At 56.5% G+C, this 13217-nt stretch overlaps 2 protein-coding genes across 2 annotated transcripts; one reads left to right on the forward strand and one right to left on the reverse strand.

The window, feature by feature from the left end:
* Positions 1 to 663: 663 nt before the first annotated feature.
* Positions 664 to 7146, reverse strand: TRAVEDRAFT_129144 (phospholipid-translocating P-type ATPase; the record flags this gene model as incomplete). The annotated part of the gene is made up of 14 exons (XM_008043423.1): positions 664 to 912; positions 1024 to 1583; positions 1634 to 1803; positions 1856 to 2138; positions 2191 to 2323; positions 2380 to 2613; positions 2667 to 2983; positions 3046 to 3075; positions 3131 to 4266; positions 4318 to 5150; positions 5187 to 5506; positions 5557 to 5597; positions 6679 to 6730; positions 6780 to 7146. The coding sequence occupies 14 exons, from the start codon at positions 7144 to 7146 to the stop codon at positions 664 to 666; spliced, it is 4725 nt and encodes a 1574-aa protein (XP_008041614.1).
* Positions 7147 to 7850: 704 nt separating this feature from the next.
* On the forward strand, positions 7851 to 8537 carry TRAVEDRAFT_30677 (uncharacterized protein). Its single transcript, XM_008042807.1, has 4 exons — positions 7851 to 7887; positions 7946 to 8203; positions 8251 to 8420; positions 8471 to 8537. Exons 2-4 carry the CDS (start codon positions 8126 to 8128, stop codon positions 8499 to 8501), a joined length of 279 nt encoding a protein of 92 aa, XP_008040998.1. The 5' UTR covers positions 7851 to 7887; positions 7946 to 8125; the 3' UTR covers positions 8502 to 8537.
* Positions 8538 to 13217: the final 4680 nt, after the last annotated feature.

Raw genomic sequence — 13217 nt, forward strand, 5'->3', positions numbered from 1 at the left:
GGCGTTGCGAAAATCAGCGGGAAACACAAGCAGAATTATCATGCGATCTGGCGCCAAGCGAAGGTCATAAGGAGACCCGTGTCCAACACGGCGTCCCATGCCGGTGAAGGGCATGTGGGTCCATGTGAACAAGGGTCGCGGTCTTGTTGGGCATGAGAACAGGACCCTTCCCTTTGACGCTGATGTACATATTTCCGTAAACGTTGAAGCCTTACCTCATTATACGAAGGCCTCAAGCTCAAGGCCTCATCCGCCTTCCGCACAAGTCGAACGTGAGTGCTGGGATGTCATGATCGGGTTATCATTATGAACAATAAGTCAAGTTAACGATGTTCTACTTCTAATATCCTAAGTAAGGGTAGCCACCATCCGCGGAAAGGACAGAAAGAGCGCGAAGCGAGACGTAACGCGCATGGTGTTCCAGTCCCGGGACGACGCCGCGAGTACGACGCCGCCCGGGACGAGGGAGCTGTAGGTAAACGACCGAAAGCGATGCGCGATACAAGCAGCAAAATAAATAAAGCGAACGAGCGAAGTGTCCGACCGCCGCAGCCCAAGCCCGCCCTCGCGGGGCGGGTGAAAACAAACCGTACATATCCTCGACGCTAGTGATAGCAAACACAGCTTATAATGTCACACAGAGTTGCGCGCAGCCCGGGCCTGCTACAGCGCGTGCGGCCCCGAGTACGAGTACGCACTACTTCGCCATGATTCCTCCTGTTGGTGTTGTGGCGCCACCGCGGCCGTTGGCGTCGGCGCCTCCGAGCCGGGGTCCGAGTACCCGTCGTACGCTGTCGCATACGAGTCCTCGGTCTCCATCGGTGTGTGCATGGGCTCTTGGTACTGTTGAGGGTAGCCCGCCCATTGTTGTTGCTGCTGATGCTGCTCTGGTGTGCGGACCCGCATCTCGTACTGCTCGGCTGGTGTTGACGGCGTCGTGGATCGCGGTGAACGTGCTCCGGGGACTTGCAGTGTTGCTGATGAGGGTGCAGATGTTGTTGGCGAGGAGGGGCCATAGGTGACGGATGATTGGGATACGGCGGACATAGGTGGTTCCGTGTGGTATGCGGTCGTGCGGGCGGAGTCGCGGGTATACGAGTGGTATCGGTTCGGTTCCGGTAGGGGCGAAGGCGCCGGGATCCCAGACACAGAGTAGTAGGACATCCTCTGCGACGCAGGGCTCGTCGACAACTGCGCCCGCAAAGAGGGCGTCGGCGAGCCTCTGTTGACGTACGCGTTCTCGTCTAGACCTCTGCTGATGTATGTCCCCTCCTCTAGTTTGTCCGGCCGGGGAGACTCGCCGGCCATGAGAGGAGCGGTAGGACGAGGGGAGCCATCGGTGATGGGCGTGCGCGGCATCGGCGGAGTGGAGTAATCTTCCTCATGGTGGCTGATCTCCGACTCTGACCGACAATGAGGTTGGTGGAAGATAGGCGTTTGTTCGAGCTTACCCTTCTTGCGCTCGCGCCTGTGCTGGATGCCGAGTTGGTCCTTGAGGTCTCCCAACACCCACATCTCGCGCACGATGTCCTTGTCGAGCGGCATGTAGGTTGATGTGATAAACTTGACGAGGAACCGCGGACCTGAAAACCTTGTGAGCATGATCCACCGGACCCAAAAACACACTACATACCTAGGGCAATGACGACGGAAATCAGGACGGAGGCCCAGAAGGTCACCTCACCGAAGAGCACGACCACTTCGTCGACGAAGTCGATGCTCTCGAAGGCGGAGTAAATCGCAATCCAAACCAACATGATGACGGAAGAGCCGATGACGATGCACCAGGTGATGACAGTCCAGCTGATAGCGTCCCGTCAGTACCAAGTCGTGCATACATTACGGCTGTACTCACTAGTGGGTGTTGATGCCAACGTAGGTGTTCGCAGCGATGATGGCGGATACAGAGACAGTCGTACCGAAGTCGGCGAGAGACTCGATCGTCTTGCCGTTCCACGAGACCGCGATGTCGAGCGTCCAGATGAAGTACGGGATGAAGAAGACGACGGCAGATTGGTAGAGACCGTCCAGCATGTACATCCAGAACTTGAGTCGCGTGTACTCAAGGCCACGGATGCCCCGCACGTAGAGCTGCGGGAATGCAAGAGCGGCCTTGGCGTTGATGTCCTGGTCGAAGGCTTGAAGGATATCAGCATAATGCATAACGCGACATGACGACTCCATCCTTACCTCCGAGTGCGATGACGGGCAATGAAGTGAACACCAGGTTGTACAGCAAAATGAACGTGTACTGGTACAAGTACGTCGCGTCGAAGCTGTTGAAGATCATGAACCAGAACATGGCAAAGGTCCAGATGACGTTCTGCAGCCTTTCTGTCAGCATACGAGGACGATGAAGGATCATGTCAGATATCGTACCTTGTAGAAGAAGTTCGCATGCATGTCCGCCACTCGTTGGTATGACCACCGACCATGGACGAGAAGCAGCTTCGTGAGGAACCGGAACTGCCCGAATGCATAGTCGGCCGACATGGCCGCCTGCGAACCCTCGTGTCCGAGGAGACCACACCCAATGTTTGCTTCCTGGATCATGGCCACGTCGTTCGCGCCGTCACCAATTGACAGCGTCATGGCGTTGCGCCCCTCCTTGACCTATAGCACTAAGGCTCAGTACGAGTTGACTCAGATATAAGATAATGACTTACCAGGTTGACAACCATGGCCTTCTGTGCGGGAGAGACACGACAGCAGACAACAGTCTCGCATTGCGTGGACAACGTCAGGAACAGCTGCTTGAGGTCGGGGTTGAGCGCGTGCCGCAGGGTGTCTCCATCAATGACCACAGCGAAGGCCGCCTGAGCACCAGGAACGAACCCGCGCTGCGCCTTGTCCATCGACGGCGGGCCCAGCACAGAGGCGATCTTGTTCAGCCCGCCCTCGATCTGCAGCCGGGCCGCCTCGTGCGAATCCGCAGACAAAATCATGATCTCCATGTCGCTCTTCAGCAAATTGCAGCTGAATCCTACAAACCGCCATCGCCCAGGTCAGTTCCCGGAGAATGGCACGCATACACGCCGCACGTACCAATCTCAATAGCCGTCTGGACCTTGTCGCCTGGCCAGCCCCGTTAGCTCCAATTGCGGCATGCCCACAACGACGGTGCACACACCTGTCAGAATCCAGAGCTTGATGCCCGCCTTGTGCAGCGTCTCAATCGCCTCGGGCACGCCCTCCTGCAGCTTGTCCTCCAGCGCGGTCGCGCCCAGGATGCGCAGCGAGTGCTCGATGAGGTCATTCGCCTTGTCGATCTCCTCGTCCCGATCACTGATTGCATTCGTCGCCGCCTCGTACGTGCGCACCCAGTCCATATACTCCTGCTCGGTGAGATACCGAGACGCGATGCACAGCGTGCGAAGCCCGCCGTTCGCGAACGCCTCCATGTCCCGCGCCGTCGCCGCCTTCAGCTCCGGGTCGTGGTCCGCAGCAAGGCGCTCGTAGATGACGCTGTCCGCGCCCTTGCAGTAGAGCACGAGCTGGCCGGACGGGTTACGTACGACGACACTCATCCTCTTCCGCGTACTGTTGAACTCGAGCAGCTGGAGGGGAATGTAGCGTTCCGGCTGGCCCATGACCTCGATGTTCACCGAGTCCTTGGCTCGGTGGACGAAGGGGAATCCAACATCGCGGGCCGCAGCCACCAGCGCCGCCTCATCCGGAGACTCGGCCTTGTATTCCAGGTGGTAGGGCTGCCGGTTCGCATCTGGGCGCTCGGACAGGACGCTGTGGCAGATCGCGAGGGCGCGGAAGAACTCGATCAAGTGCTGGCGCTGCGGAGAGCTGCGGTCCGCGAGATCGTCCGCGAGCCTGGGCGAGATGAGCGTGAGGTGGTCCGGCTGCGCGTAGCGGTTCTTGAACGTCTGCGCCATCCGGTCCAGCATGCGCTGCTTGAGCAAGTGCAGCTGGATGTCCTGCTCCTCGGGGTTCAACGCGTCCGCCACGCCCTCCCGCATCGCCGCACCTCGCTGGGCCTCCGTGACACCCTCGCCGTACGCAATGCCGTTGACAGAGCACTTCTGGAACTCCATGACGTTCTGCGTGAGCGTCCCCGTCTTGTCCGAGAAGATGTACTCGATCTGCCCCAGATCGTCTGAAATATTCCACGTCTTCGGCGTGCATGCAGCGTCGAGCGCCTTGTAGTACATGTCGATGTCTTGGGAGATGAAGAACGCCTGGATGGTCTTGACGATTTCGATGGAGATGTATAGCGAGATGGGGACGATGTTCTGGAAAGCGATGAGACAGGAGCTGGATCGCATGTCAATATCAGGCATTGTGCGCTGTATGCGAGAAACCTACACGAATGTGATCACTCCATTCAGGACGAACGAGCTGGTAGGGTCGGCGCCCTGCTCATACTCCTTCGCACTCGTGGAAGCCTTGGAATCTAGGTAGCCGCTCAGAATGCCAGAGGTGACACACATCAGGATGAGGATGACGAAGTTGACCACGACGTTGAAGTTCGTCTCCCGCTCGATCTTGGACCGCTTCGAGGGCGTATCTCCACCGTTGAGCATGATCTTCGAGTCCGCGCCCGTGAACGCGACCAAGCCGATGACCCATGTCGTGTTACGGAGTGTACAGCCACGAAGGAGGAGCTCGTTGATGGTCACCGACTCCTGCTTCTGCTCGCCCGACGACGCGTCCTTGTACCGGAGGACGCCATGATACAGGTAGAGGTTGGCGTGTGGGGGCTCCGAATCCAGAATGAACGAAATGCGCTCGATGTCCTCCTCAGACCCGATCGAAGCGGTCGCTTTCACAGCCTTCCGGGGTTTCAGGTTCGTCTCGCCGTCCAGGTTCTTCGTCTCAAGATAGCACATGTTGTCGGGGTCCGAGGTCGACAGCACGACAATGTCCGCGGGTACCTGCTCGTTCTCCCGTAGAAGCACGATATCACCGACCTCGAGCTTCTTCCATAGTGTCCGCTCCCATCGCGCGAGGCCAGATACGCGCTTGGTATAGTCGACAACGCCTATTGATGAGCGCGCGTGTATTGACTGTTGGTACGCGGAAAGCGATCCAGAGCCCGCCCATGGCGGTACGGGGGACTGATTCTCCTGTGGTGGATAGCTGTGTGAGTCGACACTCTGGATATCGTCCAACTTCCGTCCGGCGCCGTAGATGTCTATCTCTGAGCTGCTGTCGTTCACGGGAAGCGTGCTCACGCTTGTCCGTTCCTCGCCGCTCTTGCTGAGGACAAATTCCATTCCTTCGCCGGCCTCGCGTTCGCGGAGCTTCTTCACTCCGCGTGTGAGCTTCCCTGGCGGGTTGAGGCCCAGCATCTTCTCGTACCACGAGCGAGGGTCCACGGGTTGGTTGACATTGCGCCAGTTCCCGAGTTTGGTGACCGCCGAGTTGTTGACCTCCTCATCGAGGACAGCTCGCCGGTAGTCCTCGATTGCGTCCTTGATCGCCGTCACGCAGAGAATGAATAGTAGCGGCAACGCGGATGTCTGCGGCGATGGTGCGCCAAATATAGGGAAGACTACGCAAACTGTCAGCACTCTGCGGCGAAGGCGCGGGTAAGAAACATACCCTGGACAATGACCAATGCGAGGAAATACAAGTTGGCGACGCTGTGATTGATCGTATTAGTACACAATGATGAGACAAGCTATATGGAGACTGAAAACGCCGGAAGACAGATGCGCGTAGACACAGAAAGCACCGTAGCGACAAACGCACGCAGCTTACGCGTGAGTACCAAGGCAGCCTGACAGCCAAGCCAAAACCCCCGGACAGGAGTCTTAGGACAGGACCGCCGAGGTTCCGCTATGCCGACCAATCGCGAGGATATGTGTAGTGAGCTCGTTGGGCACGCATAAGCCAGCCCCACACAACATACGCCAAGGGTGTGAGGCCGGCGACCCACTCTATATGACCCAGGACATCACAGATGCGAGCGAATGACGTCGCAGTTGTCATGCGCGTGTCAGAACAGACGGATATAGCACATTCTGTCATTTCCGACTATGGCAACCCGGCACAGGCAGCCATGAAGGACTCGCTAGCAGATACTGCGCGTGCAGCGTAGACCTGTGTTTGCGAGACTAAGAGATCCTCAATGCCAAGAGCACCGTCAGGACTCTCTTAGCCAACACCCAAGAGTTCGCTTTCCCGGGGACCCCGTCGCGCAGGATATGTTACGAAGGGAGTTACCCGAAGTAGCGCGTGAGGCGAGGAACATGCTCTATGCTGTCCAGCATATCACAGATGTGAGTGAATGACGTCGCAGTTGTCATGAGCGTGTTATAACGGACAGATATAGCACGTTCTGTCACCGCCGACTATAGCAACCTGGCGCAGGCATATACGGTCCCCTAACAGATTCTGCGCGTGCGGCATAGGCGTGTGTCTGCGAGGCTAGGGGAGCCTCAACGCCAAGGATATCGTTGAGACCCAGCCAAATCCAAGAGCACGCTTTCTCGGGGACCCCATCGCGCAGAATATGCTACGAAGGGAGTTGTCTCAAGCAGTGCCGCATGTAACCCACACACCACGGAAACTAAAGCGTGTACTTGACCGAAGGTATGGGTTACGAGGGTGTCCACTGCGTGTGGTGCCTATTGTGCCAGGGAAGCACATATAGCGCATATTGCGTGGACACACAGAGCTTGCGGGTAGGGCACTGGTCGAAACATATAAAACACTACTCACCGACGAAACTGCTCGTAGAGGTTCCTTGGCACGAAGGTGACAATCGTATATTCTGCAAAGCGATCAAACCAAGCTCCAGACGGGGGTTGCGGGGTACTCACTGCTTGTCCGTACTTTATTCCGAACATACCGCACAATAGGGTCTCCGTTGTGGTCCACCTCGTCGAGAGGCAGGGTGTAGTTGACGTAGATGTTCCGCCGCGCGCCAGGAATCTGAGCCGCCGCTGCAGGAGTGCCAGATTCCGCAGTGTCCGTCCGCCGTTTCTCAGTCCCTCTCCGGAAGAAGCGCGAGCCCTTCTTCCTCATCGACTTCCTGCGCTCGACCCTCTGCTCCGTCCGTATTGATTCTGCGAGCGTGGACGCCGCCGTCCGCACGGTGCGGAGGCGCAGCTCGGGGTCGACGGCATCGTTCAGTTCGTCGTCAGTGTCAATGTCTTCAGGGAAGGTGCGTCGTCGAAAGAAAGACATTAGGGCGAGCGTAGAGACCCAGAGCCAGCTCGGTAGCCCGCGTAGGATAAGCCAGGGAATGCGAAGATGTGGAGAAGAGGAGAGCCGTGGCGGTGAGTAGATGTCGACGCTGGCGGCGGCGCAGCCAAGGCCGCTGAGCGAGGGACCCCGGAACCCCAGAAGGTAGCACAGGCCGAGTGATTCTGTTTCGGCAACCGTTACGCAACAAACCTTACCAATTCCGGTCGCTTATTAGTCCGACCCTTCTCCGACTCGGACTCTACTTCAAACTATACCGTGACGCGAAACCCTCATAACCATGCCTCGGCCCCGCCCCCAAGCCCTGTGGATGCCACAGGGTATGTGTGTCGAGCTGCAATCCACAGGAGGGTACATTCTTTGCATCGCGGAAACAGAGGCTTGAGACCCTGCCGAAAAGTATGCGTTAAGAGGGTTTCGCCTGTAACTTGCGTTCATCCACCGAGCAAGCAGTCCTCCAAACTACAATTCGGTACCGAATCTTACCGTTGCGATACTCATGCTGGCAGGTGCAGAAAAGTGTCTGAAGGCCCGGCGCACCCGGCGTCCCGCGCTTCATCACAAACGACGGCGCTGCACTGGTCCTGCGTTGCTGTGGTACAGACTCGAAACCGTGATGGGTGCTAGACCGCTTGTTGCGGCTGAATTTACAAATGGGCTGTCGTTCCGCTCGCTAGGTGAACGCCATGAGTGCCCCTATGTAGCGGTGTCATGTACCTGTCTGTAAGTCAAAGGGGTCGATCGCAAAACGGCACTGACAATTCGGCCCCCGACTTTGTAGCGCACACATGCACCATCCATTCGGACTGCACAACGACACAGACACCGCCCGAACTTCGGCGTCGGTACCGCCGGAATGTACAACCGCCGCTATCGTACAAATTTCATGTTCGAGGCTTCGATTATAGCCGTGGAGAAGTGCATCTGTACGCTATGAGCGTGTTGGACCGCGCTCATTAAGATGCACCAGGTGTTGGAGAAGCAAGGAAGCCGAATGTCCGACCACATGCTCCACGCCCCTCGCCACATGGGTTGGAAGGTACGTTCAAAAACTTCGAGTCTGGGTGAGTACTCACGGTCGAACAGGGGCGCAATGGCGGCAACATTGTAGTCAATGAATGTTCAGTAACGGCTATCAGTACGTCCGCATGGCGCGGCCAGCACCCCATTGCGAATTGTGCATCGTGCGCACCCGGCCGCCTATTAGACGTTATTTGCAGCGGGGGTGCGCCCGTTGGAGTAGTTCAATATTACAGGTGGAGCAATACCTAGATCTTGTAGATTTCAGCCTGCTCACACTGCACAGTGCAAGAGGCGCACGCGATGGCTCCACGTAATACGAGCGCCGGCCCCACCTGAGTTGGTACAAACACGCTGCAAATAACCTCTATTCTCACTGTGAGAGCTCTCGTCCAGTAATCGTGCGTGGACGTAAAGGATGCCTCTATCGACTCGGATGCGGTCAGAGGATGCCGTCTTCAACACCCCGGTGAGGAACCCTTGCTCCGGAGTACTGTAGCGCTAGCGAAGTGAGTGAGTGTTGGTGTCCGCTTCTATCCTTGAACCTCAGGCTCGACTCTTGATCCAGCTCTGACTCGGAGAGGTATGACTCGGAGTAAGAACCCACTACTAATCTGGAATATGCGTTGCTCTCCTTAGGCAACAGTACATACAGGCCCCTCAGCAAATCACACCCTCCGTGTCGGTGTACATGGAAAATTGCAGGCTGTCAGACCGGCCTAAAAATTGCCCTCGGACTGAAGCCGACACATTAGCCCTTTGATCGGCCTTCCCACTACCCGTTCCTGAAACCGACACCCAGAGATACTGTAACTTGGTCGCAGAGCTTTGCGACTACATACAATGTTCCTTCTTGTATGCATATCTCACGGCCATCTCGTCCCCGCTGCGATCTACACACGGAGCCTCGACGAGATCTCGCTTCGGGACGGTCCGCTTCTGAGTGAATGCTTCGATAAAACTTTGACAGGCCCTGGCGGTCGTTACAAGGTACCTGATGAGAATCTGTAACGATCCGATGACATACGTATCGCAAGAGATGGGCCGTATACACCCACAATGATAGAACACGCCGTACAGTCCGCCGAACCGGCGTCAAGAAGGGTTGTAAATGAACGGATGTGATGTTCACCACGCGAACTAGCTGTCAGCTCACTGCGGGGAAGGCGCCAACACCGTGTCCAACCACGCAGAGCGGCTCGCCGAAGAGGAGCCCGTCGCGGCAGAAGGCTCACGGGCGCTCTGCAAACCCACGTGTGGTGCGGTCGTGGGTGTTTCATCCGCACAAAGCGGAGGTGACCTTTGCGGGACGCCTGGAGGGCACTGTGAAACACCGGCGGAAAGCGTTAAAACTGCGTGGTGGATCGCCAAGCCGCAGCGCCGTCTGTCAGGAGGGGGAAATATCAGGTAGCACGGGGTGTACGTACCAGTAGACGTGCTAAGGCTGCATACTTCCCCCTTCACTGAGCATGCCACACAAACGGTCGAAGCCGCGGTTTGCCGCTCACACTTTACACGTTTGATGCGGCTATCGAAAACGTAAGCTACCATGATTCTGAAGTTGAGAATCGCCAGACACTGACCAACGGTCGCAAGACGTCTTCTGGGTCCCTACACCCGGCGGAGCTGGGATGAAAGGGTTGGGCCACTCGCATCGAAGGTTTCTATCAAGACAGCGCCTGCACGCGGCAGCGCCGGGCACTGGCTTGCAGCCCACTAGACATAGTTAAAAAGTCACTTATGAGCCGGGCTGCGGTAAAGGGATGTGTATGGACCGCGGCGAACTCACCCTTCTTCTCCGCGCAAATTCTGCAAGCAGGATCCCTTGGCATTGTTAGAGCGGATGCAATGATTATAGCAAGAGATGAGGGTGAAGGATCTGATATCAGGGGGGAGGTGGACGGCGGTATCTTATATCCCTGGAACCGGGCTAGAGGGTGTAGAAGTGCCCCACGGACCAACGGGCCTGCAACTCACCCGAGTCGACGCTCATAAGCGACTGCTGCATCATCCTGTCCTTGTCCGCGTCCTGCAGGGATGGCGAGAAGAGTCTGGAGGACATGGCTGTGCTTCGCCGTTGTCCCGATTGGCAGGTCACTTGCTGGTTCTGCCATGGTCAGTTCCTGGCAAAGTCCCATCCGTGTCAATTCAATAAGGAAATATCGTATCCCTTGGAGCTGGTCTTCTACACCCGATGTCCACACCGCTGGGACACATTTCCCGTTGGTAGCGACCTAAGAACCTGCCTCGTTGTGGATCATCCGGAGGGGACGCGGATGATTAGCTAGGAGGGAATGACTCACGAAATTCACAGCCTTGCCAGACCCCATACCCATGCACAACGGCGCCGGCGCGCGGCTGCAAGCTCCGCTTCCACCCGCATCCTTACTCCGGTGGCGCGCCAGGACAGCTTTGAGCCCCAATTGCATGGTCTGTTCATACAGCGTGCTTGCGTCCTGTTACAGCACGTCAGGGATTACTAAGGGCTTCATAGGTTGACGATAGAGATGCTGAACAGCTGAGGAAGCCATGGGTCAACTCCAACGGCGCCCCCGAGCATGCATGGAAAAAGGCTAAGAATGCACGCGAATATGGATGGGGGCTTGCTCCGTGAACTGAACGAACCTAAAGCACGTTCTTGTGAGTATAGTCGACGGCGACTCCAGCCCGACGTCAAGAAGGAACTCGCAAGTGAGGTCACCGACCCCAGTAGTAGCTGCTATTGCATCAAACTTTGCTGGTATCGCCCGCATTCCCCGCGCGTTTGCCCCGAATCATGCAAGACGCCAGGCGTGCTTCTGTAACCTCACGGCAGGTGCGCTGCGGATATTAATATACCGGCGTCCTGGATCCTAGGGGACGTATGATAACCAGCACTTCGGTCAGGACTACTTAATTGGTAAATTGTTGATGGAACAGAGCGGCTTACCCGCCGTATTGTGGCCGCATGGCATAACCAAAAACAATGTTCTCAAAATTGTGTGTTCGTCGGCCTTATGTTAGGTCTTCATCCGCTGTAATGTAATAATGAAAAAGTAAGGCTCAGGAAAAGGGCCCACCTCAGAGCTGCACATGGGGATCGCGAACCACGAGCGAGTCTGGACGCGAAGTCTCACGGCGGCTCTTCACCAAGTAGCTCGCTCTAGGCTCGTCTATGGCAGTCTTGTGCGGAAGGTCTCCGGCGGCGACGTCGCCACAGTGATCAGTATCAGCTGCAATGTGCCCGAAAGTCCCCAGGACCTTCGGGCCATGTCCTGGCGGCAGCACGACGACCCAGTTGGCACACCGCCGCGGAACTGACATCATAATGTACCATCGATGCGTGTATGCATTGGCCCGATCGCCTCGCCCAGCACCTCAGAGACTCGCGTACATCACATATCACAGATGGGGTAGAATGAAAGAAAAGTACGACGCTAATGCAAGCGCACCGATCTTTAGCGAGCATGAGCACGAGCACGAGCATGTGAGCTATGACGCTATCCCTCCGATCCCACTCGGGGGTTCTTGTGAGCGCGGTAGTATCGTAACGGCATTTTCTAGGAGACGAGTGGCATTCGATGCCTTTCCCCGTAGGAACGTCTGCCAGGGCGATTGCTGGCGAGTGAAGTTCGATGCTGACGAGCTTGCAGTGCGGCAGAAATTCTTTCCGGTGACACCTCGTTCCCGGGATCCGTTTAACTTGGCGCTGTGGCCGTCCTCACAGGCTTCTGACGGTGGAGGAGGATGAAGAGAGAGACAGCAAGGAGGCGCGAAATTAGCGCGCGATGCCGGAGGATGTGCACATGTTGAACGTTGAACAGCCTCCCCTTGTTCCCACGGCTGTTCGTCCTCCTCCGTCTCGCTTTCACTGCATCGGCATCGTCTGGAGCCAACACACTAGCATGAGATACCGTACGCAGCACATCTCTCTTCCTAAAAGTACTGGTGGTGCGGACAACAACATCTAGCGCATATACGTTTCATCTTAGTTCCAGCTGACATACAGTGATCAATTACTATGCCAGGCGCCTCGCACGTTCCAGCCAGTCCTGCGGAGCTCACCTTGAATTGTTTCAGGTCACGCAATCCTTCACCTGTCTTCGAGCCTCAATTAATTGTGCCGGCAGGCGCTATCCATTACGGAAGTAAGTGATAGGTTTATTTTCGCAGTCTCCCCAGTGCCGAGTCCGACGACTGTTGATTGATACCTAACGATATTTACCGTTTGAACACATATATGCTGCATCGATAGACAAGGGGCGTAAAAGTGCCCTTGCAGTGGCTTAAGCCATTGCGTCGGCGAAAACCCTGAACGTTGAACACCGAGAGGACGTCGATCTGTAAGCACCTTCCCCAATACTACGTGTGCGGTGACCTGTGCACTGCCACCGTGTGCTGATCCGGAGGCTTCGAGCCCAAAAACACACAGGTCGTCTGCACGGCTCCAGGTTTCACCGAAATCGCTTTCTTATCTTAGCTTCAATCTAGGTTCCATGCTCTCATGTGGGCGCCAGCTTTAACCGGTAGTCCGAGCAAGCCTTCACTCGCATCGCTTCGACCTCAGTGCTTCGAAAGTCAGTGCCCACACAACATCCCCACAGGCTCATACAGTACTGCGGCCTCGGTCCCGGTAGTTCACCGGCAAAGGCTCTGGACTAGTCACGGTCCTCGATGCTCAGGTAAAGACTGCGCCGATTCCCGCGTGAATTGAGCTCACCGGCCCGCGCACATGCAATAGTGTCATCCGAATTCGTAAATGGATTCCCCAGGCAGATGAATTACAAGATGTTATTATTACGCCAAGCAAGGTGTCTGCACCCTGTCGGTGCGTGTCAGCCGAATTCTGAACCTTGACCGGCTGCTGGGCGTCCAAGCTGCGGCCGAGACGTTTATCGAAGCGCCGTGAGTACGGCAAGGATGAGGTGGTATGAAGTATCGTTCAGGGCCGCTTGGTGGCGAGTACGCAACACGTCGTTCCAAGTGATCATTACATAAAAGCCAAAAACAAATCCCCCAGGTCTTCGGACGTTGAAACGCCGCGGCCATCTCGA

This window comes from Trametes versicolor (genome assembly GCF_000271585.1).
Source record: "Trametes versicolor FP-101664 SS1 unplaced genomic scaffold TRAVEscaffold_9, whole genome shotgun sequence".
NCBI classification, from domain to species: Eukaryota; Fungi; Basidiomycota; class Agaricomycetes; order Polyporales; family Polyporaceae; genus Trametes; species Trametes versicolor.